We start from the raw sequence: 25,383 nt of genomic DNA, 5'->3' as shown, positions 1-25,383 counted from the left end.
CACGGCTCGCAGACCGTCGGTTGTCTTGCCGCGGTACGGTCGATGGTATCGCTGCTGTCGTGCGGGCGGAGGCGGCGACGGCGCTCAACGTACAGAGATCCAGATCTGAATCCCAGCCACCGTTTCCAGAATGACCAGGCACCGCAAGGTTTTTGTGATGTTGTGACTTGTTGCTCCTCATTTCATGCGTTTGTCCACATTCCTGATCACACAACCGTTGGCAACAGCTTGTTGATGTCTTCGTCACCGACAATGGGGGAAAACGCCAAGGTGACGTATTTAAATTTTTCTTCAAGACACGATTGCATCCCTTTATTAATCCGGGAAGGCCGGTGGTCGAGAGGGAAGGAGCGTGACCGGGAACACGTCCACCGAGGAGACGGAGCAGTGATATGCATTGCATCGCATGATCCTGAGAGATGGTTACGGTTAGGGGAGTGGATTTATAATGGTTTCCACTGCTGCTGTTGATAGTGACGATTTATCCAGCGCCATTGCTCCAGTGAGCTGGTGCAGTAATAGCAGGATCGAAGCAGTGCCGTTTGGGGGATAACGCTCGTGGTGGTGGTAGTGTCAGTGGGTAGCGGTGCTGCAGTGATTAGCCCACTACACTATGAACCAGATGACCGGAGTTCAATTCTCTATCACGGCCAACACCAGTGACTATTATTTGAACCGGTCCTGGGCCACTCCGAGGTCGACTCGGCTTCAAATGAGTACCTGTGCAGTATTTAAACATCATCACTTGGGAGACAAAGGCAGCTGGGCATGGTGCTGGCAACCCACCCCCTTGTGTGTCGTGCCGGCCTTCATCGGTGCTCGCGAACAGCACTTGCCTCAACAGTCTGTTAAGGCTATACGGGGGATCTTTGTCTTGGTGGTGGTGTCAGTGCTGCGTGCTCTCCTGCATTGTGTCCCTAGCGGTCGCGTTCAGTCAGAGCTTATGGGTTTATTTTGAGTCACCCGTGCACAGTGTGTACATAACACCCTGGCAGTGCTGCCCGATTCATCATCCAGAAACGACGTTTCATGCCATAATGTTGATTTATCAAGATTGGATACATTTGGCTGAAGTGCTCACACTTTTTACAATGCGGTTTGCTTACGTATATCTTTGCTGTTTGGTGGAAGTGATACAAGCCAAAGCAATTGCTCTGACTATTGTCAATACTATAAGCAAGCAAGGGCCTGTTGGCAGTGTTGTCTCAGCATTAATTTCACAGTCACTGCGTTCGCCATTCGCACTGACTCGTGACACAAGCGCCGGTGCGTGTGGTTGGTGCACTTCGTTACGAACTCGGTGAGCCGAGTTCAATTCGCGGCTATGGCCAACAAAAGTACCGGGCGACATCTGAGCCGGTCCCGTGACACCCACCTTCGGCCAACCCAACACTGACTCGCATGGTGAACTATGGTCAACCAATCCCCGTGACTGACTGCATGGGGAGACCTGAATCTAGCGGTGGATTGACAAAGGGCTGTACCTTAGAATTATTGTAATATAAATTATGACAAGACAAAATGTATAACAGAACATTTCAGACAATGGCTTTCTCCAAAACAACCCATTGCCGTTAACATTGGCTGATGATATCCGTTTATAATCCTCAGCCATTTTCAGTCCACTGCCGGGTGAAGGCCTCTCCACGCCGCTGTCATCCCACATGGCCCCACGATAGCACAAATGATCTAGCTGCCGCACATGGGAAGATCTCATCACTCGGTCTTCTCGGCGATCGTCCTCTCTGTTGGGTGTGCTCCCGAGGCTGTCATTCCGTCACCGGTCTCATCCATCGGCCACCATCCCATCTGGCGAGGCCTTCTGCTCGAGCCCGCTCACTTTCCTTGAGGGTCAATGCAGCAGTGTTTATGACGAATGTGACAACGTCTTTTCTTTTGTTAAGTCGTAAACCTGTCATTGATTGACATTAAACTGCATTTGAATCGAGCAACGTCTCGGACACGAGCTCGTGGAAGGCACTTGTAGCGTCACGAGAAAGCGTGCGCCGTGGCAGGCTTGGCAGCAAGCCCTCTCTTGGTACCGTGAGCAGCATGACAGCACGCCGTCCCAGCTATTTTGAGGCCGGTGTGTGTTGTGTGGTGGTGTGGTTGTCCGGTAGTGGAACGTGACGCATCTCTTCTACCCGAGGCCGTGCTTCGGCGGTGAATCCTTGGCGGTGCCAGCGTCCGTCGCCGCTTGTTGATTTGGTGCCGTCGGAGCAGCTGGGCCACCTGTCGCCACCGACGTGCTCGGTCACAAGCCGCGGCCCACGTGGACGCGTGACAGGCGGCTTCACTTTCCATTGGGCTCTCCGCGAGCGCGTGTGCTTTTTATTTAGACAACGGGCCATTGGGGTGTGGGGTGGGGCATTGTGGTGGAGGTTTGGAGGGGGCACGCAATCATTGTTTGCGGTCTTCTTTTTTGTGACGAAGAGTTGACCAGCAACGTGTATATTATCACGTGGAGATTGGGGAGTGAGCCAGTGGATGGCTTCAGGAGAGGAGCAGCCTCCTGGTGAATATCTGTAACTCTGCCGGCGAATTATGGAATTTGGCAGCGGAGCTGCTGTGTGCTTCATGGTTTGAGGTCGGTGACCACAGTGGCACCGTGGGCTATTCTTAATTTTCCTTCAGTATAGGAGATGGCCGCATCTGTTGGCAATGTTCTGATGCTGGGTAAGTTGAGACCGGGATATTCTGCCGTTGGGCCGGCGATTTGGTGCTCGTTAGGGACGTTCGGCATTGCCCCAGGTTTCTCTCCAGCGACATGCAGTCACGACCTTCCCGTCGTTACTTGAATCTTCATGCCCCCACTGGAGGGGCGGCGTCGGTTCGCGGTCGTTGTGGCGCCTGTCTTTGGCAAACACGCGGCAGGTGTCGTGCACCCTTGGGAGGCCAGAGGACTGCAAGGTGATGAGCGTTGGGGCCACCGAACGGTTGTGTGTGTCCTGCTGGGGTCTCGGGGTTGGGCAGAGAGTGACCACCTCTGGCTGGCCCCTCTCTCGCCGTGCCGGCGAGTCAAGTGACCGTGCCCGTGCGTTCGGTGTTGTTTAAAGGGTGGGTACAGTCTGTTCTCCTATTACGCATAGTTTTCATAACGCGAATTGGATATAACGCGATCAATGTATTAGGGAACACACTTTTCATAACGCGGACGCGAATTGGTTATAACGCGATTGAGTGAACGGAACTGCGTCGCGTGAGTAGGGATAAGCGGTCGTACGGCTGCCTCGGCGTAGCATCATGACACACGGCAGTGGGATGCTGCTGGATGCTTCCTGATGCTCCCCACGCGCCTCAGTCTTTGTTCGTCCTGCGTACGCATTTTACGTGTCATTGCGGACTGTGCTTTACCCTATATTATACATTATTTATTATCATGCAACTACCGCATTATAGGAGAACAGACTTGATCTTGGCCTGGCTGTCTGTTCTGGATCAGTGGTGGTTATTTGGTTCGTAAAGATGTTGTGTCGTCGCACGATTAAAATTAATTCTTAAGCTTGCGATAGGTGCATTGAATTGCACATTTTGCACATTTCGCAATCAGGCATTTGCAGGTTGTGCAAATTACTGATGCTAATGCTGGGGTGGAGAAGTGGCGTGGTGGTTCACACACACGACTATGAACTCAGTGACCAGAGTTCATTTCCTGGTCACGGCTAACATTAGTAGCGAGTGATATCTGAACTGGGTCTACCACACTAGCTGCCGTTTCGAAGTACGGTCAAAAAACATGTATGGGGAGGCCTTCATTCAGCAGTGGATTGAACAAATGCCTGTTAAATGCTCAGCCACCCACACACTCAACCACTCTCACACTCAGCCGCTCACACACATACAAAGTCACTAGCATACACAAAGACTAAGATCCCCCAGTATAGCCTTAACAGACTGTTGGGGCAAGTGCTGTAAGCGAGCACCTTTGAAGGCTGGCACGGCACACGAGGGGTGGGTGGCCAACACCACGCCCGGCCGCCTTTGTCTCCCTAGTGGCAATGTTTACACTGCACCAGCTACTCATTTGAGGCTGAATCGACCTAGGGGAGGACCAGGACCCGTTCAGATAATCGTCACTGGTTTTGGCCGTGAGCGGGAATCGAACTCGAGTCACCGGGTTAGTGGCGCAGCGTAGCGCTAACCGCTACACTACTGCCCCCCACTAGCATAGACTCAGCCACACACAGTCATATCCAGCAGTTATTGTTTATGACGGCCTCTAGTTCATGTCCTTAGGGTAAAACACCTCGGCCGCAAAGGTGAAAGAATTACTCAGCAGTTGAGATTCTTTTATGAATCGAAATGCACACGCGTTGAATGAGCGGTTTACCTTGGCTCTCTTGTGTGTGTTTGTAAGACCACTGCTGGTCGTGGGGAGCGGTCGCGTAGCGATTAGCGCGCTGTGCTTCGCACCCTGAGATCTGAGTTGTATTCCCACTCACGGCTAACACCAAGTGATAATGATCGAACTGGGCCTTGGCCTCCTCTAGATCTGCTCAGCTGGAAATGTGTACCTGGTGCAGTATGTAAACATCGCTACGAGGGAGACAAAGGTGGCCGGGCGTGGTGCTGGCCACCCACCCCCTCATGCACCGTGTCCACCTTCATACATGCTGCTCGCTGACAGCGCTTGCTGCAACAGTCTGTTAATAGTCTCTCTAGGGGATCTTTGTCTTTGGTCGACAGTACGATCGCCCTTTCTCCCGCATCATTAGCGGGTGATGTCTTCTAGGGGATTAATTGAGCGAGCGGAGAAATCGGCAGAGCCAAACGGATTGGAGAGCATCGTGGCGTCGTGAGGAGTCGATGGACAGGAGCACTGCGGAGGTCATGGTTTGTTTGACTCTTATCTGGAGTTCAGATCGAGTAGAAGAGTTCATCGGTCGGTGTGAGGTCTAGATTTGGAGATTTGGAGATCGACAGTCAATTTGTGCCACCACGTCCTATTGGTACGAACTGTCCTGATGTTCGCCATGCTAATATGGGTCCACGCCTCGATGTCATCAGTAGAGCGCACACCAGCAAAATGCTAAGAGCTTCAGATTGCCAACTCATATTAACTAAGGTATACTGTGAAACAAAAACGTGCCATTTAATCTAAATAAAGTAGCAGGTCGCCTGACCAGATGGCTCCACGGTAGAGCGAGCGGCTGGCTCACAGTCGAAATGTTTTTGGGTTCTAATGCTGGTTGGTACATTTCGCTCAATATTCTCCATGGCAAAAGCCTTGAGATGGAATATCTCGTTAGTAAAGGGGTCCAGGTTGACTCAGCCCATCGTGCCTCGAGGGTCGACGATACAATTATATTATCACCACCTTGTGGGGAAGGCAACAGTGCTCGTCATATGAATAGACTTACCCTCACCATAGGAATGTGGAAATTCAACAACTGGCTCGGGTCTGTAAACAGGAAATGAACACTGGCTCAATGCTCATTTGAGCAGGAAGTCACTTTGACTTGACTGAGCGAAATGTAAAATCAAAAGTACGATTGTCAACATTGTAATTTTGAAGTAGACTTTGAGCAGTGATCTTGAGGATCTGCTTTTCAGATTAAAAAAAATCCGTTTCTCTCGTCAACTCCAAAACACTGCGCACCTCGCATCCACGCAGTGGGTTGTGGGTTTGCGATGGTTGGGTGAGAAAGTAAGTAGGCGAACGAGCGGATGAGATGCCGAGTGGATGAGTGGGCGACCGGTCCGGTGAGGTGGGGCGGTAGTGAGAATAAGTAGGTGAGTGAATGGGTGAGTGTATGGGCTGAGTGGCGGGAGGGGTGGGATGACCAGGAGACCCAGGGGTTGGGCCGCCACCTCATTGGGTGCTGGCTGGGGTGGGTGGGAACTGGCTGGGTGGTTGGGTGGGGGGTAGGGTAAGAGCGTGGGCTGGGATCCCCCACTCTCCGAGCGACGACGAACTGTGTGTAGAGTGTGCCGGGGTGGCGGCCGGCTGAGAAGTTCCCTGCGTGAAGTGTGCGCGCCGCAAGGTACGTCGTAAACGTTGTCGTAACCGGAGAGAGAGCGCTTTTGTTCATCGGGGGCCCTCTCGCGGGGGATCGGCGGCGGAGTTTGTAAACCCGAAAGACGAGCCTTGGCGGACCTGTTCAACTTGGACAAAAAGGTCACTTTGGGCCGTGTTGAGAGAGAATTTGTCATCGGGTTCAAAGTTGAGTGGAGAATGTTATCTGGGGTCTTAGTCTACGTGTAATGAGATGTGTGGTTGTACCCTATAAACTGTGCCGTTGCCCATCATAAACTAGGGTAGTGAACCATTCCGTGGGGGAAACGGCAATTGATTAGTTGCGCTTTGTGCGACCGAGTTGGGCGATTTGTCACGGCTGACCAAAGCTGCTGATTTGGCTGAGAAAGCTGCGCTGCCTCGGCACGCGATTGTCACGGCGTGGCACGGAGCGCCGAGACTTTGCTGAACAAGAGGAGAGAAATTTTGGCCGGTGCCTGCCATCGTTGAGAGGAGGAAGTGGCCTCGTAGGGCACTGCGAGGCGGAATGTGGACGTGCGTGTCGGAGCTTGCGCCGCGGATCCCACCCTGGGCCGGCAGCTCGAAGGCACGGGCGGCCCCGGCTCCCTGCTCGCGCACGCAGCCGGTGCCACGGCCAATGATACGGTCGCCACGGCCGCCCTGCGGTTTTGGGTGTGCTGCCTTGGGACAGGAGCGTACGCCAGCCAACGTTAATTCTCCGCTCGCGTTGCATCGCAGCGCAGCGTGTTTAGTTTGTCAGACTTAAATAACCTGCTCGGCACGGTTCGGTTTAAGGATTGGCTTCCCCGGGGGAGTGCCGCACGTTGTGCGGTTGTTTTTGAAAACTTTCCTACGAGGCGGAAGGTCACGGGGCTCGCGCAGTGCGTTGGCACTTTAAAGGTCGGCGTTGGTTGTTGTTGTTGTTGCCGCCGCCACCGCCGTCGTCATTGTGGTTGTTGTTGTTTGTAGATGCGTGCCGGCGAGCGACGCTCGGAGCCGGGCAGATTTGTGAGTAGGCGCGGCGAGGCATAGGGAGCCAAACGCATCCCGTCTCGCGGCAATGCCGCTCTCCTGGCTGCTGGACGGATGCCCGCCGCTCAGCGCGCTGTTGAGCCGTCTGGCGGGGGGCAAGAGGGGGGCGCCCGCCGCCGTTCCAGTCACGCTTGACTTTGAATCCCCTTCGCCCCCGGGGCCTCCCAACGAGCGGCTCCCGACGGACAAGGAGCCTCCGCGCACGCCCCCGCCGCTGGCCTCCGCCGAGCCGTGTGCCGCGGGAGCCGGTCCCGTGGAGCCGGAACCGAGCGTGGCGACGGGCGCGGTGACAAGCGCGGTCCCGCATACAGACAGGGACTCAAACTCCGACTCGGACCGAAAATCCGTCTCGGACCTAGAACCCGGCTCGGGCCCTGAAACCAACACCCGCCCAGATGCCGACCCGGACCCAGATCCCGCAGCGGCCCCGGAGCCGAGTGCCGCCCCCGAGTTGCACAAGACTGGGCCCGTTACATGGTCGGCCCCGGCACGCGCGGTGACTCACCGGCCCGAGACGAAACCGCCGGAATGCAGCCGATCGGAGCCAGCCGACGACTTCTGGTTGGACCCTCCTGAGATGTTGTTTGCGTCAATGCGGCACCTGGAGCCTGACGAGGAGCCCGACGAGGTGAACCTTGAAGACTGGGGGTGTCTGTCACGCCGCTTCGACGCCCACGACGCTGGGGAGAAGCTCTGGGAACGACGGAACGAGGACTTGAGCACTGCTGCGATGGTGCCCGCTCTGTCCAGCGCCGCGTCTCTGTCACCGTCTCTGTCTCCATCACCGGGGTTGGAACCGACGCTGGAACCGACACTGGAACCGGCGCTGGAATCGACGCTGGAACATGCTATGGAACTATCCCTGGAATCGGCAATGGAGCTATCTCTATGCCACGTGGACGGAGCGGCACCGGCAGCGGCTGAAGCGATTGATTGGGACTTCCAGTGGGAGCCGTGCGATGGGTACGGAGGGGCCAGGTCAGTATAACGGCACGAGGCCGCTAGGCCAGGCGCTAGCGGCTGGGATGACGGCTGCCCACCCCCCAATTACTGCACCCGCTTTGCAGTGTGTTGAGATTTTGGTAACTTGGTGGCAGTGTGCAGTGGCTTGTGCGTGTGTGTGCACGTGCGATTGGCTTTTGTTATCATCGTCATCGCGTTCTAAAATACAATTTAGTTGTATGAGAGGGAGGAGTGGTAGCGCAGTGTTTGGCGCACAGCGGCATTCACCCAGCAACCTGAGTTTGATTTGCAGCCACTATACTTCACCACACGATCCAGTATGGTGAAGTATGATCAAAACAACTTTCCTGGTCAATACGACATGGGGAAGCCTTAATCCAGTAGTGGATTGAGAACGGGCCGTAAAATGCTGTAAATCATTTACTTGTATCATAATCGTCAACCTACAGCGATATCATCTTCACCCATGTGTATCATCATAAGGAGCAGGGATTGTCATCACCATAATTATTAGCGACACCTTCAGGAATTGTACCAACGCAATCCTAACCGCCATCGTAATTATCAACAGTAATTACTAAATCATGACCCAGACATCCTCCGGTTAGGCTTGCGTGTGGTGCGCCCGGTGAACTCCGCACACATTCGGAGACTTTCTCTCGCGTCGACCGCAGTGCTGTGTGCTCGGTAGGCCGCCGGGTCGTGCGAATGTAACGCTCCCGTCCCAGATTCCACCGTGCCAGGGTCGGCACCACCCGTAGGTGGAGTCCCCGGAGCATACGGGTGGTGGCAGCGCCGAGTCATTCCCTCGGGGAAACGTCAGAGCGAGCGTGGCAAGTGGGCGGCTGAAAGGACGGGCCCACTGGCTTCCGCCGCTCGGTCCGTCGGGTTAGCGTTCGGGTGCCGTCTCGGGTTACGCCGACGCCGGCCATCGGCTGACAACGGGAACGGCCGCGGCATGGTGCGACAAAGCCGCTTCTTCGCGTGGTACCACACGTGCCGCTGGTGAGCGCCGGGGGTCGCCGGTACCCGTGGAAGCTGACCCGGCGCTGCCGGTAGCTAGAACCTGTTGAGTAGCTGAACCATTGGAGCACGGACGAGTTGGTGGTTCTTGGTGCTGCTGATGGCACTGCTTCTAATGCTGATGATGCTGCTCTTGCTACTGTTGGTACTGCTGCCAATGCTGCCGCCGATGGCGCTACTGCTGATAGTGTTGCCGTCGCTGTCACTGCTGCTGTGACTACTTTGGATGCTGTTGTTACTGATGGCAATGCTATTCCTGCTACTGTTGTTGAGCGGAGTTACTGCTGGCGGTAGTACTACTGCCGCCGTTACTGCAGACGCTGCTACCACTGCCGATGTTGGGCGGAGTTGCCGAGTGGCTGGTGCGGCGTGGGGAGCGGTTGCACGGAGCGGTTGCATGGAGCGGTTGCACGGAGCGGTTGTCCTGATTGTACTCGGGCGTTTTCCAGGGCCCTGCCCTGCTCCTTGGTTCTGCAGACGGCAGACTTCCAGGAATAGAGTGCGGCTGTAACCCAAGCTTGGGTTTCCAACCGAGATGTTTCTGAGCAATCGGCTCCGACACCGTCTGCCTGCCAGCTGATCTTCACGATCACGCGTTGCGATTCAAACGTTTTATACGTCTCATTGTTCACCTTCCAGTGTTTGTGTTGTTTTTATCGTTTGGTCTCATTCGTACGGTTTCGTCCGATCTCCTCGCCTGCATGTAATGTCAGTCTTGGTTTACGTAGATAATCGAGTCTCATGCGCTTAGTGTACGAGATCGGACGTGAGTTCGGGCACATTGAGCGTGATCTTGCCCTATATACAACTCTTACACGTGATTTGCATTTAATTTCAATAAATACGTCCTGAGCAGGTTATTCGCACAATTCAGTTTATTTAACCCGAGCAAAGGAATCGATTTTAACAGATGGATGGACGTGTCGTTGCATGCCTGGTCCTTAGTGTAACCCCTTAAGATGGGGGGTGGGGAGGCAAGACGCGGGGATAATTGTTGTCGTTGAATTTATTACTTTTTTCTTTACCCAGTGCTGCTCGGTTCGGGGGAAAATGCATCCTAAAAAACGACTCCGCACCTCCGATTAGCACAGTTGGCTACGTAAGGTGCGAAAGAAGTTCAACATGCGTACATCACTGTGTGTCCCAGGTCAGCTGACACAAGCTTCAAGGCCTACAGAGAGACCCGTAGGTAGCCATGCTTTCGGCAAAAGCGTTTCGCCTTTTTCGGTGCTCAGCCCTCACAGATTTGGAAAGCTGTGCCTGAAGAGCTGCGCCTGACCGCTGAGATTCTCCCGTTTCGAAAGGACTTATTTCCTATGATACGTGGGATTTCATACGGCGCTCTGAATCCCATTGTCGGGTGTGCGCGGGGTCGGTTGCCGGCGATGGAGGTGTGGGGCTGTGATGACTCCAGAGTCCAGGAGTCTGGGTTTGTGCCGGGTAGTTTGAACAGCCCTGTGCCCTGGCCATCGTGGAGAGCGCTAAAAATAGACGCAGTGACCCCATTTCAAACAGAAAAATGTGACATGAATGGCCTCCTGGTTTGCATTGCAAGATAACAACGTGGCCGCCCTTGTGCTCGTGCCGCACGCAGCGTTGCGGCGGCCACCAAGCTCACCAGCAGGAAGAGCAGGGCGGCTGCGCGTGCGCACCAGCTTCGTCTGTGCTAACACTTGGGCAGCAGGGTGGCGGTGGCAGCGGTAACGCTCGTGCCTCGGCAATAAAGGGGCCTGGGTTCGAGTCACGACTGGAGCTCGTTTCTGTGTGGAGTTTGTGTTCTCCGCCCCTTCTGCATGGGTTCCCCCCCCTCCCCGAATTTGATCTTGGCAAATAATACCAATGTAGAAAAATGACACCGCAAATTACTCCATCGGGATTACAAACGGCAACATCGCCCTCCGCTGAGAATGACTTGGCAGGAACCTCCTGAAAAAGAAATAAGAGTCGTGAGACTGGTGATGATTTTCTGGATACACGAGCTTCAGCATCATCATCGCGGCCCGTAGGTGTCCACTGCACATTTAGCTTAATGATAATAATAATAACAACAAGATTAATCACAGTACAGTGTAGTAGTCGTTGCCTCCTGCTACATTGTGGTGCCTGAGGCGCGCATATCGGGCAGCCCTCACCGTAACACCATGACGACAAACTTGGCACGGCTCAACGCCACGTCGTTTTCTTGTTGTGCTTCTGCTGCCCGTGATAAAAATGCAGAGATCTCAGCTGTTTGGAGCTGGTGGCTGTCGTCGCAAGCGCGTGTCTAGAGTGCCGGCGTTATCCTGACTCGTGAACTATGCTGCGATTCCTGTTCCGTCGTTGTTGCTGTCGAAGACAAGTTTCATGGCGCTCCTGTCATTTGTTTTCGGCCAGCGTGAACGTTTCTTCGGGCCCACAAACTTCCTCTTTGTAGTTGCATCTCTCGTAGCGAGTGATGTCTAAACAGATTCTAACCTCCATTCCCACTGACCAGCGTGGTGAAGTATGGTAAGCCACATCTATGACTGACACAATGAGTAGGGGGCCTTCATCCATCCAGCAGTGGATTGACATAGGACTGTGAATGAAATTACTTTCCTGCGTAAATAATAACCATTATTACCATGACCCCATGGCCAGTTTGCCTATAATGTACCCGATCTCGACAGCCTGCAAAGTGCTCGGTCCTCACCCAGCAGTGGATTGTCAAGAGAGCTGCAGCGTGTGTACACACATTCTTTTTATTATTATTATCGTCGCTAACATAACTTTATGCTCAAGCCAGACAGGCCAGGACACAGCCTGGGTCAACCACCACAAGATAAGAGCTGTTTGCTTTTTTGGTTTGCGTCATCCTTTCAGTCGTAAAACAAAAAATAAAACCCTCCGCCGGGCAGATTTTGAACCAGTTCTAGAGATGGGAACGCTCGCTGCCAGGCAGACCTGCCTCATCGCCATCATTATCATGATTAATCAGGCGAGAACCTGATTGATGATTGACACAGGCCGGGAACCGGATTGTAACCACTCCTGCCGGTTTAGTTTGGCTCCGGGTGAGACGGCAACAGGCTCGGTGCACGGTGGGCGGCAGTTGTCGCGCAGAGTCTGGCGAGACGGCTCGCGCCCCACGTGCCCTTGACCTCCCGGCTTGACCCCGCCGACCCTGACATTTACTGCTGTCCGTGCACGGACTGAACTGTCACTCACAGTCGGCCCGAGCACAAAATTTATTGTTCAAATGCAACCTGGTTATCACAAATGATAGCTCAACAAAGTGGCTTATCACGTGGACATTTATAGTAACCACATACTCTAAACGTGTGATGTTTCTACTTGTGGAGGGAAAAACCGGAGTAATACTGAGAGAAGAGAGCTGTGTGTATCCCTGCTATCGCATGGCTGTTGGCGGTAGGGCTGTCTGCCTCTCCGATGTGTATTCGGCACAATGTCCGACGTTTCGCTGCACCTTCTGTGAGCTTCAGCAACCGAAAAGATATCAGAGAGCTGTTGTAGGCCTGCCCAGCGATTAAATTAACTCTTAGAAATGAATTAAATGAATCGATGTAGGTTTTTTTTGGGTAAAATGTCAACTGGTGGAGAATATCTGAACTGGCTTCTAGGACTCCCCTAGACTGACTCGGCCTTAAATGAGTACCTGATGCAGTGTGTAAACAAAAGTACTGGGGGACATGAAGGCAGCCGTTAGTTTGGCTGGCCACACCACCCCATCCTAGGAGCTCGCTCGTAGCACTTGCCCCAACACTCTGTGTCGGCTACACGGGGGGGGGGTTCTTTGTCTTTGTGTGTGCAGGGTGGATGCACGGGGGGGCGAGAGCCCGGAGCCAGGCGAGGAGGGCGATGAGGGCCACTCGGAGCCCGAGGGGCTGGTGGGCTCTGACGACGAGGAGCAGGAGGACCCTGCAGACTACACGAAGGGTGCGTGCGCGTGTGCGTGCGCTGTGCCAGCGCTCGGCTTAAGCGCAGCATCTGCTGCACCTGACAGGACGTGGTCAGAGGGAGGGACGTGTGTGTTGTGTGTCGTGCGTGTGGTGTGTATGTGTATGGTGTTGTGGTGCGTACGGGCTTTTCTAGCAGGGCATTGTACGTATGTTGAACTTCTTTCGCACCGTACGGAGCCAACCGTGGGAATAGGAGGTGTTGTGGTACAGGCGGTGTTGTGGTACAGGCGGTGTTGTGGTACAGGCGGTGTTGTGGTACAGGCAAGGGAGAGCTGTGTGCTGTGTGTGGAGCTTACCGACAGGATGGTGCGGTACAGGTAAGGGGAAGATTTGTGTACCGTGTGTGCGCTACAGGGGGCTACCACCCTGTGAAGATTGGGGATCTGTTCAACGGACGCTACCATGTCGTGCGCAAGCTGGGGTGGGGCCACTTCTCCACCGTGTGGCTCTGCTGGGACATGCAGTGAGTCTTGCTGAGCACACCCGCCGCCCCCCTCCTCTTACACACGCCCATGGTCTTACCCACAACTTGCATTGGAGGCCAGGTCTGGTGCTTGGTGGGCCCTTGGGTGAGCCCTGCACCACCAAATGTCCATTTTGCCCACCCAAGTTGCCTTCCTTAGTGGTACATCATCGTTACGGTGGCCCCCCACACCCCAGATCTACTGCTACCCCCCCCCGCTCCCCCCAGTCCAAGAGGCTCTGGATCCGGACCTGCTGTCGTCTCTCATTGCCGACTGTATTGTGGACTTGTCCATAGGGTGGCCTGCCCTAGATAAACAAAAGGCCATTGATGAAATAGAATAGGCTTAACTCTTTCCAGCAATCATACAGGAGGTGTTAAGATCTCCATGCACCAAATAGATACATGTTGCCCGAAAGAGTAGAGGCTATTCTTTTCGTCATCTTGAGACGAGAAAAAAGGGTCCGATAAAAGTCCATTGTTAGTCTAAAAACGACACTGATTTGCATGATCACCTTTACCCCTTGGCTTTACTGCTGTTCTGCAGACTGCACCCTGAATGGTCTCGCCGCTGGCCGCGTTGCTGATGTTGTTTACGTTTGGCGTGACGGCGCATCGGCCTCGGCGCCAGCGGCCGGCGTTCAGGCGTCTCGCTGCCGCTCCTTGCGGGGGCGAATCTGACCGAGTGGTCCCCCCCCCACCCTCCCCCGGGCAGGGTGAAGTGGTTTGTGGCGCTCAAGGTGGTGAAGAGCGCGCCGCACTACACGGAGACAGCGCTCGACGAGATCAAGCTGCTGAAATGCGTGAGTGAAACACGGCTATGGGGCACGGGGCACGGCACCGCCGGGATGATGCCACCACCAGCACACTGCATCACCACACTGCACCGCTACCACCACACTGCTGATACGACCACACTGCATCACCACACTGCACCACTACCACCACACTGCTGATACGACCACACTGCACCACCACTACACTGCACCGCTACCGCCACAAGGTACCACCGCTCCTATACCACACCATCACCTCATGATGCAGTCACCACCACCAACAGCACCAGTCGAGTATGAGACGAGGACCTCGTAGCTCCGCTGCTACCACCAGTGCACGGCGCCACCGTCGGCACGTTTGCGCGCCTCGCAGCGTCTGTGCGTGCGCCGTTTGCTTGCAGGTGCGGGACGGCGACCCCAAGGACCCGAACCGGGAGAAGGTCGTGCAGCTGGTGGACGACTTCAAGGTGTCCGGGGTCAACGGCCTCCGTATCCTCCTCCACCTCCCACCGCCCCCCGCACATCGCCCCTATGGTTGATTTGGACCGGACCTAGGCCTCCCCTTTATTGTAAACATTAGCACCGGGGAGACAAAGGTGGCCGGACGTGGCGTTGGCCACACCACCTCGTCGTGTGCCGTGCCAGCCTTCGATGGTGCGCTTGCCCCTACGGTCTGAAGGCTACGGGGGGATCTTTGTCTTTGCGCACACGTGCACCGAGCGTGCGCTGCACACGTGCACCGAGCGTGCGCTGCACACGTGCACCGAGCGTGCGCTGCACACGTGCACCGAGCGTGCGCTGCACACGTGCACCGAGCGTGCGCTGCACACGTGCACCGAGCGTGCGCTGCACACGTGCACCGAGCGTGCGCTGCACACGTGCACCGAGCGTGCGCTGCACACGTGCACCGAGCGTGCGCTGCACACGTGCACCGAGCGTGCGCTGCACACGTGCACCGAGCGTGCGCTGCACACGTGCACCGAGCGTGCGCTGCACACGTGCACCGAGCGTGCGCTGCACACGTGCACCGAGCGTGCGCTGCACACGTGCACCGAGCGTGCGCTGCACACGTGCACCGAGCGTGCGCTGCACACGTGCACCGAGCGTGCGCTGCACACGTGCACCGAGCGTGCGCTGCACACGTGCACCGAGCGTGCGCTGCACACGTGCACCGAGCGTGCGCTGCACACGTGCACCGAGCGTGCGCTGCACACGTGCACCGAGCGTGCGCTGCACACGTGCACCGAGCGTGCGCTGCACACGTGCACCGAGCGTGCGCTGCACACGTGCACCGAGCGTGCGCTGCACACGTGCACCGAGCGTGCGCTGCACACGTGCACCGAGCGTGCGCTGCACACGTGCACCGAGCGTGCGCTGCACACGTGCACCGAGCGTGCGCTGCACACGTGCACCGAGCGTGCGCTGCACACGTGCACCGAGCGTGCGCTGCACACGTGCACCGAGCGTGCGCTGCACACGTGCACCGAGCGTGCGCTGCACACGTGCACCGAGCGTGCGCTGCACACGTGCACCGAGCGTGCGCTGCACACGTGCACCGAGCGTGCGCTGCACACGCGCGCTGGCCCTGCGGGTTTCCCTTGACCGTGCGTGGCCGCTCCCAGACGTGTGCATGGTGTTTGAGGTGCTGGGCCACCAGCTGCTCAAGTGGATCATCAAGTCCAACTACAAGGGGCTGCCCCTGCCCTGCGTCAAGAGCATCATCCAGCAGGTGACGTCCACCGAACGTCAACCCTCACGTTGGCTCCTTGCAGCAACAATCAGGAATTGTGTTCGACAGAGCCGTCCTCCCGTGACACGCCGGGTCACCTCGGAGCGCATTGCATCTCGCATCTCATATCAACACGATCCACAGGACCCCCAGTGGCAGCTGTCCCTGTGTGGCACAAGTTGACTCTGACTCTGCACCTGGGCTGGGAAAGGGCATTAGTTTGCCAGTCGAGGACAATGATGATTGCTGCTGCGTGCAATCCCGATTGAGTAATCGTGAGCAAAGAAAGCGGGAAAAAAGCGGAAAAAGTGCAAAAAAATCCGCCTTGGGATTGTGCCGCATTATGGGTTAAGAGAGCGTTCAGGTTAGAGACGTCATTATGGGTGCGAAAGCGTGCGGGTTAGAGACGTCATCATATCGACTGTTGGCGGCTACCATGTGCGTAGGTGCTTCAAGGTCTGGACTACCTGCACACCAAGTGCAAGATCATCCACACAGACATCAAGCCCGAGAACATCCTGCTGTGCGTGGACGACGCCTACGTGCGGCGTCTGGCGGCCGAGGCCACGCAGTGGCAGCAGCAGGGGGGGCCGCCCCCTTCCGGCTCCGCCGTGTCGACCGCACCGCAGCTCAGGGGGGTGCGCATCGCTCCGCATCGCACTGCATCGCACTGCATCGCACCGCATCGCATCGTGCCGCCACCCGAGCGTGCAGTGTGGTGCCACCGTTACCGCGGTACCTCTGTCGTCAGTAGAGGTACCGCGGTGTTGTCAACAACCCTATTACCATTGTGAGCTTGGTAGCACCACCACACGGCCACCACACCATCAGGACACTCAACACATTACCACCACCACTGCATCACCTCATTACCACCACCACCACCACACTACCTCATAACCACCATCAACTACACCATACCACTCTGCCACGACACCCAGCAGCACCACCATCACACTAACATCACACCACCACCAACCCAACACATTACCATGTCAACACCACTCAACCACACGCGACACCTTGTGCGGCGGTGTTCAACCCCCCTGCCGCGACGGGCACGCACGCGACCCCCCGGTGCACCGTGCTCTAACGCTGATGCCCGCCCCGGCCCCGCAGAGCGACGGGAAGCTGTCGCGTAACAAGAAGAAGAAGCTGAAGAAGAAGCAGAAGCGGCAGGCGGTGCTGCTGGAGCAGCGGATGCAGGACATCGAGGTGATGGAGCGCGAGGTGAGGGCGGCAGCCTGTGCAGCGCTCGCGGCCGGCCCGGTGAATGGGTACGGCCTCCACTGGAGGGATCTGCAGAGAGCCACTCTAGAGGGTATACTTGGCCTATTCTTCCACGCTGTCCAGGCATCTTGGAAGAGGTGGCAGTACCCACACACCGTCTTACCCCTCCGCACACGACCCGCCGACTTAACCGCCGTGCACCCATTCTTACTGCTGGGCGGCCAGAGGTCGGTGGGGCGGGAGGGTGGGCTTTGGTGGGGGTTGAGACGGGACGCGTGACCGGTGCGCCGACTGACCGCGGTGTCGCGGGCCTCCCGTCCGCAGGCGCAGGAGGTCAAGGGCGACTCGCCCAGCGAGGCCGTCGCCTCGCAGGAGTCGCCGCAGGAGCCGCCCTCCCTCGCCGCCGCCGCCCTGCGTGCGCAGAGGGACGAGCCGGAGGAGATGGAGCAGGAGGAGGGGGACAAGGCGGCCGCCGGCGTGGGGCGGCGGGCGGCGGAGGAGGAGGAGGACGGTGACGAGCAGAGGAAGGAGGAGGCGGTGGTGACGTCTCTGGGATGCCCCCCGGACGCCGAGCGAGGGGCCGCGCGTGGCGACGCGTCGGCCACGGCCACGGCCAGGGCCACGGCCAGGGCCGCGGCCACGGACGACAAGGAGGAGGTCGCCGATGGGGCGCCGGCACGGGACGGGGTTGTGGCCACGGCGGCCGATTTGCCCGGAGGTGAGGCGCGGGCCGCCCTCGACGTTGAGCCTCCCCCAGAGACTACCCACAATGCTTTGCTGCTGCACGATGCTGTAGGGACACAGGCGGGCGAGTGTTCCCACGATGCCGTGCAGCTGCAGGCGACGCTGCTGGAGCTGGATGACATGGCGGACGAGGCCGAGGAATGTAAGCGGCGTGCGACTGCCGTGTGGTGGCTTCTCCTCCGCTTGCGCCTCCATCCTTCCCTCCCCCCCTCCTCCTTAACGTCATCGCTCCCTCCCGTGCCTTGGTCCACCTCCCTCCTTTGCGTGTAGCTAATGGTTGTCGTGGCTCTGCGTGTCGTGTGAGTTGCTCCAGAATTCCGTTGTGACAGCATCACCCCAATACACCACGATCCCGACCACCGACTCCCATTTCTGTCCCGGATCAAATGCAGGGTCACACTCAGTGTCATCAAGATGCTGCTTGGACTCGCCCCTGCCTACCTCTCTGCCCTGCCCTCTCATTGCTCCCCCACTATGTACTCTTTACATACAAGCACAGTGTGATTCTAATACGAGCACAGTGCGATTCTAATATAATCAAAGTGTGATTCTAATCCCGCACCTCCAGTTCACGCGGTTGACTACGTACTGTGCAAAAGAAGTTCAATGTACATATACTTTGCCATCCGCATCTTAAACGAGGGTGTCCACCTCATCAGATGCTGCAGCAGAAGCAGAATCCATGGAAATTTGTGGCAAAATCCCCGTTGCATCCGATTGGCTGGTGGAGTGATGATGTCATCCTTAACAACGGTTGCCACGCTGTCTGCGAACTTCGATTTTCTCGCCACGCATTTTAGCATCGAACGCAAAAATCGCTTACCCCGCTCAGGTTCACGAAACGTCTTTGTGCTCCAGCCTCAGGTGGCTCACGATCCAACGCCTACACGGCTGGGAATCTAAATAACGACCGCACGCCAGCGACAGTTCACCACCGGGTCTGCCAGGTGGTTGTGCTTTCCAGCAACGCTCCTTCGCGGGCCACAAGGCCAAATGCGATTGGACCAGAGACATCGGAGCTCTCCCCTTCGTTAGACGCTGGCTTTCATATTCACAATCGTATTTTGGCTACGTCACCATCTGGCCAAATCTGTCGTTCGGACCCCTCCACTACCCGACACGATGAAGCTAATGACTTTGTCACCGTTGTCCACACGCGTTTGGCTATGCGGCAATGGTTATTGTTTCAGCGCACTCGCGTCTTCGGCACAAGATCCAGGAAGTCAGGATCACCACGATACCTGACCTGGCTTCTCACCAGATCAACCAATCAATTATCTAGGCATTATATCTGAAATATTAATTTAACTACTCATGAATATACTAGTACGTAGCGGAATTATCGTCAATGCACGAACTGCAGCCGTTGTGACGGCAACATTATAATCTATACGTAATTGGATACCATCGGCGCGCAATTAATTCGCGACCCTCGGCTCGATCTAAAAGCTTCTTCCCCCCTCCCCGCGCCACCGGCTGGGCCCTGTCTCCGCAGTCGGCGAGGCGGCGGGAGCCGGGGAGGGAGCCAACGACGTCGCGGAGGACCGCCCGCTGTGCAACGGTCGCGCCCACAGCCCCTCCTCCGCGTCCCAGCTCTCCCCGCGGGGGTCGGGGTCGGGGCTCTCGTCCCCCGCCTCCGAGGGGGGGGGCCGTCCGACGGCGGCCGAGGTCCCCGCCGACGCGGGGCCCGCGGAGGGTGGCGGCGACGGCCGGGGAGACGAGGGGACCGCGGGGAGGCGAGGGCCTGGGGTGGGGGGTGAGCAGCAGCGGCAGGAGGAGCGCGGCGAGCGGAGCCGCGTGATGTTGCCGTCCGGAGCGGGAGACGCTTCCCAACGTGAGCGCTCGCTCGCGTGCCTCGTGCGGCGGGGGCTTAGCTGGCACGCACACCGATTGACGGAGCTTTCCAACGAAGGTTGCAAGCGTACATTTAGAGCTGGGTTTTTCTGGACGTCGTGAGAACTCAAGCTACCAGGGTCGGGTCTCGTTTGCCAGCGTGACCCGGGACGTGAGTCTGCTAGCAGGGGGCGGCGAGCGCCGCTGCTGTTGCGTACCGTGGCAAAATTTGGACCCTGACGCCAGCACACAACGGCACGCTCTTGCGAATGACGCCACGGGATCTTAAACGTCCACGGTGACGGTTATTACGCCGCAGTAATAACCAGGGCGGCCGCTGGATCCGAACCGTGAACCTCTACCACTGGGCCACCGCGTCGCCGTGAAAGCGTTCGCTCGCGTTGTCCGTAACGAGGGGTCAGGGAAACTCCCTTACGGGTGTCAAGTCGTGCTGCTGCTGCTCGGGACTGGCCCTGTCGCAAACCGGACCACGTTCGTGACGGGGGTTGACAAAACCTGGTGGCGATAGCGAGCAATGAAAGGGTCTCGTCTCGACCAAGTCGATGTCGACCAGTGCGTGTTGAACGGTCCGTACCAATGGCGGAGATTATAGAAAAGGGACGACGGTGAGACGATCTTGATGTGAAGCTTTCGTGACTGCAGGAATCCATACTCTTTGGTTCTTTCGGTAAAGTCACGTAGGTATAAAATAATAATGAATCGCGACGTTTCGGGCGCAACACAAGCAAATGAATAAGAATGAATGGTAGGCTGGATTGTTAATTGCTGGTGCTGTATTTGCTTTGTGTGTGTGCGCGCGTGTGTCAGGTGTGCGTGTGTCTAACGTGCGTGTTTGTGTAACGTGCGTGTTTGTGTAACGTGTGCGTGTTTAGATGTCTGTGCGTGTAACATGTGTGTAACATGCGCGTGTGTCATGTCCGTGGGTGCGTGCGTGCAGTGCCGCCGTCCTCGGCCGACCTCGTGGTGAATCTGCTGGACCCCGGCAACGCCGAGAATCTCACCATCAAGATCGCCGACCTCGGCAACGCTTGCTGGGTGGTGAGCGACCACATCTTTAACCACCGCACCACCACCGCGTCTCGCCTCCCGCGTTCATCCCTGCTGGTGTGGCTGTGGAGGGTGCTTGTGGTCAGAGAGCCGTGGGTTACTCTGCTCGTGATAGTTGCCGCTGGAGATGGGTTGGCGTCGGTGGTGGCCGGTAATCCGGTGCCACGAGCACTGTGGTTTGGTGAGTGAGATTGTGCGAAGGTATGATGACCCCCCTTGAATCAAAAGTCTTTAGACTCGCTGGGCTAAACATGCGTCATGAATACAATCCTGCTTACCGATCGTGATGGTGGGAATAACGGTGCAATGATCGTGATTGTGATGCCGGGCCCAATGGTGCGATGTGTCTCTGCAGCACAAACACTTCACGGAGGACATACAGACGCGGCAGTACCGCGCGCCGGAGGTGCTGATTGGAGCCGGCTACGGCGTCGCCGCCGACATCTGGAGCACGGCGTGCATGGTGAGAGAGCGACTCGCCCCGTCATCTCCGAAGCGTCGCCCCCATCACCTCTGCAGCAGCATCACCCCGTCACAGCCACTCCCATTGTAACAACCTCACAGCCTGACACCCAAGATGTCACCCCCCCATAGTCGTAATGCACGAGCCTCACTTCCTTGGCGCTCACCTTTGCAGCCTAATACCCAAGGGCTCACCTTTCTGCCTCACCCCACTCCTAGAACCTAACCCTCTCAAAGCCTCACCCTCATGGCTTTAACCCTACAGCCACGGCCTGTATGTTTGTATGTAGGACTTCTTCCGCACCGTACGTAGCCAACCGTGATAACGACCCTCGCTGCCATCGGCTCATTCCCACGGACTCACCCCCACACTTGACCACCGTGGCCAAGTCCCCACCCTCGCCGTACAGCTTTACATTCGTGTGCACGTTGGCCATGCTTGAAGGTGTGGGGGCAAGACGCGTCTGACCATTTGGTTGCCTGCGCGTCGGTGTGTAATGCGCGCCGTGGTTCGTCCCTTGGTTGTTTGCCGTGCAGGCGTTTGAGCTGGCAACGGGCGACTACTTGTTTGAGCCGCACTCGGGGGAGGACTACTGCCGAGACGAGGGTGGGTCCAGAGCCTCGCACGCTTCCAACGCGGCCGCGCTCGCTTACTCGCTCGCCCGCTCGCTTGCTTGGTCGCTTACACTCGCACTCACTCGCTTGGCAGAGCCTCGTGGTGAGTATCCGTGATGCTGCCGATGAATGAGGGCACCATGGTGACGAGATGTTAACTACCTCTCCTGGTATACAGGAGGTCGTGGATTCGATCCCGACACTGACACCTGCTGTATATTTTGAATTTGCGTGTTCTCCGTGTAGTCACGTGGATTTTTCTCCAAGTCCTCCGGTTTTAAACTCCGCATTTAGAAACATGCGTTTATGGTATTTGGCTGCCAGAAATGTCGACATGATTAGTCACTTCGTTGAACTATCATTTGTGACCAGGTCGCTTCTGAAAACCAACTATACAGCTCGGTGGGCCTTGTCTGGTAAAATACAAAAGTTTAAATAGTTTAAATAGTTTGAATGATGGAAGCGGGCTGTGGCACATTCTTGGTTTTTTTCGCCGGCGAGGGAGACTGCCGCTTCTGCCGTGCCATCTCACGCGACCGTCGTTTGCATCCGCGGCGCCGGCGACGAAGCGCCTCGTTGAGGGGACGCTGCCGGCGTCGTCGTCCCAGGTTGCCCTGCGCCGAGCGTCGGGATTGCACGGCGACGCTTCCAGAGCCGGCGCCGCAGCGGCGACTTCAAGAACCCAACGCCGGCCGCTGGCGCTGGAACGTGCCCCCCCCCGGGGTGCCTCGATGTAACGGGGGGCGAATTTGTATTCCTTTCCTAGACCACATCGCCCTGATCACAGAGCTGATGGGGAGGCTTCCCAGGAAGTACGCGCTCTCGGGGAAATACTCGAAGGAATTCTTCACCAAACAAGGTGCGGAGTGTGGCCACGGCGGTGACGATGCTGATTGCAATGACGATGATGTTTGTTACGTGAAGAGGTGGAGGAGTTGCACTGACCTGTAAACGTGTGGACGATGACAAATAGCCAACTTGAAGTGTGTGACGAGGCGATGAAGGGCAGTGGATTCGTGGTAGAAGTGTTCTCGAACGAGGAGGAGAAATGTTAAAAAACTAATGAGAGGTGGCCGGGTGGCTCGGAGGTCAGAGGGCCGAGCTGGCACCGCGGGGATCCTGGGAGCTGCCGTCTGAATTCCAGCTCGGAGAATATAACGATATCAGTTTGACGGTCACATCATGGAATTAATCATCAAATCCGGTTCAATTTTAGTAACGGGTCGATTGGCAGACGCGAACTTTAAAACGGCACGGAGGTTGGTCAAGCAGCAGCAGCAGCAGCAGCCGCCATCATAATAAGGCACCAACAGCAGGGCTTGTCTTATGCACACACACATGGACACACACGCGTACACGCACGCAACGGGCTGGACTTGTTAGACTTTTTATTTGATAGTTTCTTTGCTTGTGATTATCGATAGCGCCACACAACTGACATTAATGACCTTCATCGCAAATGACCGTGGCGGCGAGCGTGAAAACATTGACGAGCACCGTCTACGCCGCCCCCCCCCCCCCACAGGCGATCTGCGCCACATCACCAAGCTGAAGCCGTGGGGGCTCTTCGATGTCCTCGTGGAGAAGTACGAGTGGCCGCTGGAGCAGGCCGCCATGTTCACCGACTTCCTGCTGCCCATGCTGGAGGTGTTGCCCGAGAAGAGAGCCTCGGCCACACAGTGCCTCAAGCACGCGTGGCTCGGCTGCTAGCACCAGCGGCCCGCCCGCCCGGACCGACAAAAGTTTGTCGGCCTCGCCGCTACTCCCCGCGTGATCTTACTAGCCTAGCCGGTCGGTCAGTCGAGTAACGTAAAGCCTACGGGCGCAGTGTTTCTGCGCAAGCCGACCGGCACGCGGGGCCTTGCGCTGAACTGCTGTGCCCCTTACCCTGCTGTGGGGCGGTACCAGGCGCCGTCACGATGCGCGCTCCCTCGCCCGCTTCTCATAGCTGTGCTATGTTCCGCACGCCTGCTAGGGTCCTGCCGACCACTGCGTTAGCACCCCGAACCTCGAGCATCAGTGACCCCCCCCCCTCCCCGCCCCCCGTGGGGGAGCCGGCTGACGTGTTGACGGGAACCTCCAGGGGTGGCCCCTCCTCCCCTACCCTGGCCTGCGGTAGCAACATCGGCAGTGGAGATGAATAAGCAATACCTGAGCCGCCCGGAATCAAACGCGTTTTGAAGGCAGCGTCGGCCCCCGTCGTGGTTCGACAGGAGCGCCCTGTGGCGCCCGTTCGCTTGAGCTTGGTGTGGGTTGGTCGGCTGCCTACCGCCTGCGCCTTCCGTTATTCTCACCGTGCACATTTCTTCTCTTTTTGTAATAATTCCGTGTGCCGTTTTTTTGTTGTGAATCTAAAGTGCAGCCACCTTTAGAGCATGCTGCAGTTCAGGACTTATGAAATAAAGTTTGTTATCTAGTAACCGATGCTCCTGTGTTCATCTGCAAACCGACTTCCTGGCCACTGTGCGATGTGGGTTGTGACGTCGAGTTGCGGCTTAAATTGGTCGCGTTATCGGCAACAGATCGTGGCTTCCCACATCTGGGGTGCCCATATCTACAACCGCAAGCTCCGAGGTGGTCAGCTCGAGATTCCTCAGGTCCATGTGAGTCATCCCCCACCCCAGGTTTCTGAAAGTCTGTTATGTTGTCCCTAAAAATGATTGAATATCCAAATTGAGTCTTGTTTAATGGCCCCGCACTCATTCTCCACTTGTGGCGTGGGAAAAGGGTGGGGGCTGGCAGAGGAATAGGCAGGGCCTACATCAGAAACCACAGCCACTGTGGAGGTCGGGCCTAGTCACTTAGGGCTTTGTAAAACTCAGTGGGGAAGACAGACGGAGCTTGTGTCCTGGTTGAGCCTCGCATAAATGTGGTAGCTTTATGGTTGAGTGCACTAGTGAAGTTTGCACTTCTTTCCCTGACCGCTCTACTCTGCAGTGCAACACCGGGTGTGCCCCTCGCCAAGAGCCTTTGCCCCACGTGTCCCGGACGCGAGAGCGTTTCGTCGTCGTGTTCTCTGCCACCCGTCTGTCCAGGAACTCTGCGCCACTCGGTCTCACAACGGTTACTGTTCGCTGTTGCATGACAGTAAAATACTGATACTTGAATACCTGCATGGGGCATACTTGAACGCTGTACACAGGGGATGAGAGCCGCTCTCCTGCATGGGTTTGTTCTGAGATAATAAATTGCAAGAGTCAAGGCTTTCAAAAATAACTTTTATTGGTGTGGTATGAGTTGCATTTTAAAATCCACAACCAACTGTACTTATCCTAGTGTGATCCCTATCAGGAAGTTATAATACAGTTGTAATAAAAAACTACATTTTTACAGGCTACATTGATGCAAACATACAATATTTACAAAGATGTATAGATATAGTTTCCTTTTGAAAAGTTAAAAAGCTCAAATACAAACATTAACCAAACACAACTCGACTGTTCGCCGCACATCTTCCCATTGGGAGGGCGCCGCCCGGCTCCCAGGTGGACGATGTAAAAAACGCTACGAATGGAAACATTTTCTCGCGC

At 56.5% G+C, this 25,383-nt stretch overlaps 1 protein-coding gene across 3 annotated transcripts in view; it reads left to right on the top strand.

Moving 5' to 3' along the window:
- Positions 1 to 24,273, top strand: part of SRPK2 (SRSF protein kinase 2) — a 28,893-nt gene extending 4,620 nt beyond the window's left edge. Inside the window, exons 1-16 of one of the 3 annotated variants that reach the window (XM_061562705.1) lie at positions 5,859 to 5,984; positions 6,947 to 7,987; positions 12,786 to 12,910; positions 13,288 to 13,396; positions 14,112 to 14,199; positions 14,574 to 14,661; positions 15,795 to 15,901; positions 16,348 to 16,539; positions 17,021 to 17,131; positions 17,456 to 17,849; positions 19,371 to 19,709; positions 20,667 to 20,767; positions 21,132 to 21,239; positions 21,776 to 21,845; positions 22,620 to 22,712; positions 23,379 to 24,273. In XM_061562705.1, coding sequence (XP_061418689.1) covers positions 7,038 to 7,987; positions 12,786 to 12,910; positions 13,288 to 13,396; positions 14,112 to 14,199; positions 14,574 to 14,661; positions 15,795 to 15,901; positions 16,348 to 16,539; positions 17,021 to 17,131; positions 17,456 to 17,849; positions 19,371 to 19,709; positions 20,667 to 20,767; positions 21,132 to 21,239; positions 21,776 to 21,845; positions 22,620 to 22,712; positions 23,379 to 23,563 — 3,060 coding nt within the window. In that variant the 5' untranslated portion in view covers positions 5,859 to 5,984; positions 6,947 to 7,037 and the 3' untranslated portion in view covers positions 23,564 to 24,273. Of the gene's footprint in view, positions 1 to 5,858; positions 5,985 to 6,946; positions 7,988 to 12,785; positions 12,911 to 13,287; positions 13,397 to 14,111; positions 14,200 to 14,573; positions 14,662 to 15,794; positions 15,902 to 16,347; positions 16,540 to 17,020; positions 17,132 to 17,455; positions 18,018 to 19,370; positions 19,710 to 20,666; positions 20,768 to 21,131; positions 21,240 to 21,775; positions 21,846 to 22,619; positions 22,713 to 23,378 lie in introns of those variants that run through there. The other 2 variants (XM_061562704.1, XM_061562706.1) reach the window with 2 other exon arrangements.
- The last annotated feature ends 1,110 nt before the right edge of the window (positions 24,274 to 25,383 follow it).

The sequence above is a fragment of the Lethenteron reissneri genome, chromosome 30, assembly GCF_015708825.2.
Source record: "Lethenteron reissneri isolate LAM-NWPU_2019-01 chromosome 30, ASM1570882v1, whole genome shotgun sequence".
Taxonomy (NCBI): Eukaryota; Metazoa; Chordata; class Hyperoartia; order Petromyzontiformes; family Petromyzontidae; genus Lethenteron; species Lethenteron reissneri.
This window is presented reverse-complemented; position numbering and strand designations above follow the sequence as displayed.